The sequence below is a fragment of the Rhagoletis zephyria genome, unplaced genomic scaffold (assembly GCF_001687245.7).
Source record: "Rhagoletis zephyria isolate East Lansing unplaced genomic scaffold, Rhagoletis_zephyria_1.1 Rzeph_scaffold_07366, whole genome shotgun sequence".
NCBI classification, from domain to species: domain Eukaryota; kingdom Metazoa; phylum Arthropoda; class Insecta; order Diptera; family Tephritidae; genus Rhagoletis; species Rhagoletis zephyria.
In genome coordinates, this window is record NW_016164449.1 from 2131 (window position 1) to 7591 (window position 5461).

At 37.3% G+C, this 5461-nt stretch overlaps 1 protein-coding gene across 1 annotated transcript in view; it reads left to right on the forward strand.

Moving 5' to 3' along the window:
- The first annotated feature begins 1980 nt into the window (after positions 1-1980).
- The window catches only part of LOC108374116 (sodium-dependent serotonin transporter-like), a 12094-nt gene continuing 8613 nt past the window's right edge, over positions 1981-5461 (forward strand). Inside the window, exons 1-4 of the mRNA XM_017630089.1 lie at positions 1981-2329; positions 2423-2696; positions 2773-2951; positions 4128-4422. Of these exons, the coding sequence (XP_017485578.1) occupies positions 2154-2329; positions 2423-2696; positions 2773-2951; positions 4128-4422 (924 nt within the window). The 5' untranslated portion in view covers positions 1981-2153. The remainder of the gene's footprint in view (positions 2330-2422; positions 2697-2772; positions 2952-4127; positions 4423-5461) is intronic.

A 5461-nucleotide genomic window follows, 5' to 3' on the forward strand; every position in this document is an offset into this window, starting at 1 on the left:
TGGTTAAATAAACAATTGGACATTAATATTTGAAATCTCTTGAAGAGAACCACGGTTTTACGATTGAAAAATATTGATTTTCAAGAGTTTTATACCATTTTTACGAAAATGTGTTTTTTCCCTATATAAAATACATGGAAAACTTTGAGCGCTGTGAGCGCTCCCTAAATATTTTTTGATTTCAAAATGAAAAAATAGGGGTATATTTATTTTCGGTTCAGAACAATCCTAGGGGGTGGCGGCATTAAAATTCCGACTTTATTATTTTGGACCACTCTAATTTACATACATATATAAATATTTGTTCTAAAACAAAATCTCATTTGAAAAGCTACGTTTAAATAAAACGGCTCTAAGTACTAGTTTTCAAAACCCAAATACACATTCGTTCATACAAGAATACGATGAACATTCCAGTCTACATTATTTCTTCAAGAACATCAATAGCGTAGCGCACTTCACAAAAATGCTTTATCACTTAACCTTCAACATTTGTTCTCTCCGAATCACGCCACATTCCCGCCAAGTCGAAAGAGTTTGCAAGGAAATCCCTGTTGACACTGCTTTGTGGTATTTGCTCAACAAGTGTTTGCTTAGTCAACTTTTATTAAATCAACTATAGTCAAAGTGTGAGTGGAAAGTGATTGAAAGGAAACGAATGAGCATAAAAGAAAGTAGAAACGAGACCATTAAGTCTAGTATTGGAAAAGGGGAAATAGTGTGCATACTTAAGTACTCGTAAGTACATCATATACATACATATATGTACATACATACGTAATAGATAGATACGTAAGAATATATCGTCACTTGGTCCACAATACCACGTATACTACTAATGCAATACTTAACCCATTTGAGGAGATGAAAAAAATTGCATTCAACGGTGAGGTTAGATTTGGCCACTCTAGACACTGCAGAGAGCACGGAGCACACGAAGGCTGGAAGCCATTTGTTTCATTCCCTCCCTTAGTAATTGAACCGCCGAGTGCATTTTATATCGAGCTCTAACCCCCAAAATAACATAAATAAGCGACATTTTTTTTCAAAATTTCCTTTTTGATGCAGAAATATTCCTAGAGCATCTAGATGCATTCCTGCATCAAAAAGTAAATCTTGAAAAAAAAAATGTCGCTTGCGTTATTTTTGCGGTAAGGGCTCGATAGGTATAGCACAAAAAGTAGCGAACGTTCGCCGAGTTCAGGTCGGCTAAACAGTCTAGAAAGTACTTGTTGAAGAATTGGTTGCGCGTGTTGACCAGGGCGGGGCAATGCCAGAGATAATGTTCAATGCTCTCCACCTCTTCCTCGTCTCTGCAACTGCGACAAAAATCTTTGTTGGGGTATCCTCACCCTTTTTCGTGTGTGCCCATCAGGCAATGCCCGGTGATTCTGAGAGAGGAGCGGTCCCGCGGAGTGAGAGCTGTGGTTCGCTTTACACCAATCTTTGGCCAAATATACCTGTTAGTATGGCAGTTGGTTTCTACCGCCCACCTAGTATTTACTTCCTCGATGAGTTCGGTATTTCCATCCCCCTCCTTTCCAGCTCGTCGGCTAAGAAGTTGCCAGGAATGTTCCTGGGTCCAGGGACCAATACAACGGTCAAGGAGCAGGTTGGGAGTCTTCCTGCATTCTATGTCTGTCAACAGTTAACAGTAAATAAAAACCGTTGAAGCTTTAGTAAGTTTAAATAACAACAAGTAATTTAAAGTAGTTTTTAAGCAAAAAAAAACCGACTTCAATTTTCATATAAAAATTTAAGGTTATCATTAATTTCTTCATGATCCAATCATCGGATTTAAAACAACTTAGTATGGGACCACCTGTGAGGTAACAACTTTCCTTTAAAAAAAGCATTATCGAAATCGTTTGACGTGGTCCAAAGTTATGCGGTAACATACATAAAAAAAGTTAAAATAAAAATAAAAATAAAAAAATAAAAATATTCCGACGAACTGATAACCTCCTCCTTTCTTGGAAGTTGGTTAAAAAGCTTGCGAAAAAAATTAGGTGAACGAATTTCGACAATCAGTCGGTAGTAGTTAATTTAATTACCGCACATACCCGTATACTCACCTAACATGCATTTTCCTACATTTCTATCATTTATTTTAAACAGGTGTCGGTTACGCTATTTGTCTAATTGATGTTTATATGGGAATGTACTACAACACTATAATCGGCTGGGCGGTATATTATTTATTTGCATCGTTTACCTCAACACTTCCATGGACGTCATGTGGCAATTCATGGAATACCAATAGTTGTATGCCGGTGACGAATGAGAATTTCACCGACAAGGCGACCACACCAGCAAAGGAGTTCTTCGAGTAAGTAAATCTAACAATACTCGTACAATTCATGCAAATATAAAATTGTATATCAAATTGTAATCTGAATACTAAATTTTTTATCTTACCTAGACGCATGGTGCTGGAGCAATACAAATCGGATGGCCTGAATTATATGGGGCCGATAAAGCCCACATTGGCTTTGTGCGTTTTTGGTGTATTTATTTTGGTATACTTTTCGCTGTGGAAAGGTGTGCGCAGCGCAGGCAAAGTTGTGTGGGTGACGGCGTTAGCGCCCTATGCAGTGCTCTTCATATTGCTGGTGCGCGGCGTCTCTTTACCGGGTGCAATGGAGGGTATTCGGTACTATTTGACGCCAGAGTGGCATAAATTGAAGAACTCAAAGGTAAATGTGTATGGCATATAAGTTTATACAAATTTTTATCTAAAATTTTTTGTTAATAATATTTTTATTTACACAGGTTTGGATCGATGCGGCTTCACAGATATTTTTCTCTCTGGGGCCTGGTTTTGGAACATTGCTCGCATTATCGAGCTACAATAAGTTTAACAACAATTGCTATCGGGACGCGCTGATCACGAGTAGTGTGAACTGCTTGACCAGTTTCCTTGCGGGCTTTGTCATATTTTCTGTACTAGGGTGAGTATCAAAAAATCGGAAATTGAGTTTCACCCAAATTCTTGGTTGTACGTTACAATTTGGAATTCGTTGAATGATATTCATTCTAAATAATATAGGAACAGTGGGGGAAATATTGCGCTTTGCTTAGAAATCTTTGGCTCTTTCTACCTTTATTTTTGCACAGTACAATGAGGCTCTTTTTATTTTATTAAAGATATTCTCGACATGAAGGAACAGTACTTAAGTACCCTGACAAGGTCAAATATCTTGGTATAGTCCTTGTTAAAAGACTCAGTTGAAACTCCACAAGTCGTTACAAAAGCTGTTGCTGTAAATGTTGACTTTGCTATCGTTTACAGGATAAACCTAGAAAAGGGTTTGAAATGCATTTTCTTAGTCTCAGTTAGCCTTTCTTGTGACTTATAATTATGAATGGATACACTCACAAACCGCAAAGCTATGGGGGGCCTAAGACAGCACAGTCATTTGGTTTATCCTTTCTCTCAAATATAGCCGAGTTAGTCTAGCTCTTTGAGACAGAATGCCGACTTTGCTTTGGGGACGCCGAGACTTAGTAACTAGGGTGTTCCATTATTCACCTGTTTTCAAAAACCAATTTCGAATTATTCTGTTACCCAAATTAAAAAAATCGGCTAGAAAGTTTTATTTTACATATATTCTTTAGAGTAACACCTACTATTAGTCAGAAATCATGACCAAAATTACAATATGATTGCTAAAAATAGGTAAAGCTTTAATTTAGAAATCAATAAGTCAAAATAATTTCGAAGTATTTTTGATTACAAGTAAAGCAGGGTGAAAACAACAATCTTCTGATGGAAAAAACTCGAGCATGTAGAACCGGCTGTCTTGGGAATGAGAAAACACTATCCGCTGAATCAGACTGACTATACAAATATAGTCTATTAAAGACAACGCGAGAATCTCAATAATTCGTAACAAACCGTTGATCCCTTCAAAAAATCTCGTTAATTCGCCAAATTTTTATACATTTTAGTCTCCATGTTTCAGTAATACGACCAACATATAGAGCATTCACGATTTAGTAGGTCATGTTTTTGGGGTTTACAATGAAAAGCATTTCTCTCCATTTTACGAATAAATACCTTGGGTCTAGAGTCAATAATGTATTATTATACATATTTATTTTCAAAACCTCTTCTTCGTTTCCAGGTATATGGCACATGTGCAGAAAACTTCGATCGATAAAGTCGGACTGGAGGGACCTGGTCTCGTTTTCATAGTCTACCCGGAAGCGATTGCCACTATGAGCGGTTCGGTATTTTGGTCCATAATTTTTTTTCTTATGCTGATCACGCTGGGCTTGGATAGTACATTTGGTGGATTAGAGGCGATGATAACGGCACTCTGTGATGAATATCCTCGGGCCATCGGACGTCGGCGGGAACTTTTTGTGCTGCTGCTCTTGGCTTGCATCTACCTGTGCGCCCTGCCCACTATGACTTATGTAAGTGACATTTATTCGCTATAAATACAGTTTATTTGGTTCTGGCGTTGCGTTATTTTGAAGTAAATATTTTCTGATATTATAAGCAATGTAGTTTTGTTGCGCCATCCGTAGAGCTGATTGATGATTGATGATGTGTAACGCTCAAGTTCTGAATTTCGTTTAATCATAAAAGAGCAAATTTTTTCTTGACGATGACTTAACGTGGAAAAATGTTTGGCGCTTTTAAAGTGGTTTGAATGCTTGCCTTACCACCATTAGCAAATTTCCACATTACCTACAATGCACTTCATGATCATTTTTACCATTTTGTAGATGAAGCGATTCTAAAAGATTTACCCATTAAGGACTGAAAAAGTGCATCCCTGCATGTTTCCTAGAAAGAGGTTTCCTATTTACTATTTACGCGAATATACTTAAGTATATGCATTAGCATTACAAATAGGATTCAATCTATAAATAGGATTCAATAAGAATTTTAAGTCGCAATGAAAAATATTTGATCTGAACCTTAAATATTTAAATTCCCTAAAGAAGAAGAAGAGAAAGCTTTAAAATAACTTCTTCGAAAGGCCTTCAGAAGTACGTCTTACTAAAGCCCTTCTGGAAGCACTTCTTTGAGGACACTACGACAATTTGTTTAAATCAGGACAAATCCTGGACAACCAGGACGTCTGGCAGCCCTAGTTTACGTGCGTTATGTTATTTAACTATGCATAAACATATGTACATTAGGGTGGTCCTTAAATGTAGAAAGCACATTTTCATATCAGATTTCCTATGCCCCACCCCTACGTCGATGCTCTATAGTCGAAGATATCACATATCAATTTTGGTCCCGATTGATGTCGGGTAAAGGCGTGTCGCTCAGGGGTCAAAGTTCAGATTACCCTATGAAAACGTCTTAACCGGGACCAAAATTAATATGTGATATCTGTGACCGTGGTATTACGATTGAGAGGGTGAGACTGAAAAAAAATCCTTCATTTGATTTTAAGGACCACCCTATGTGCATGGTAGATTCATGTTTTTTTTTTTT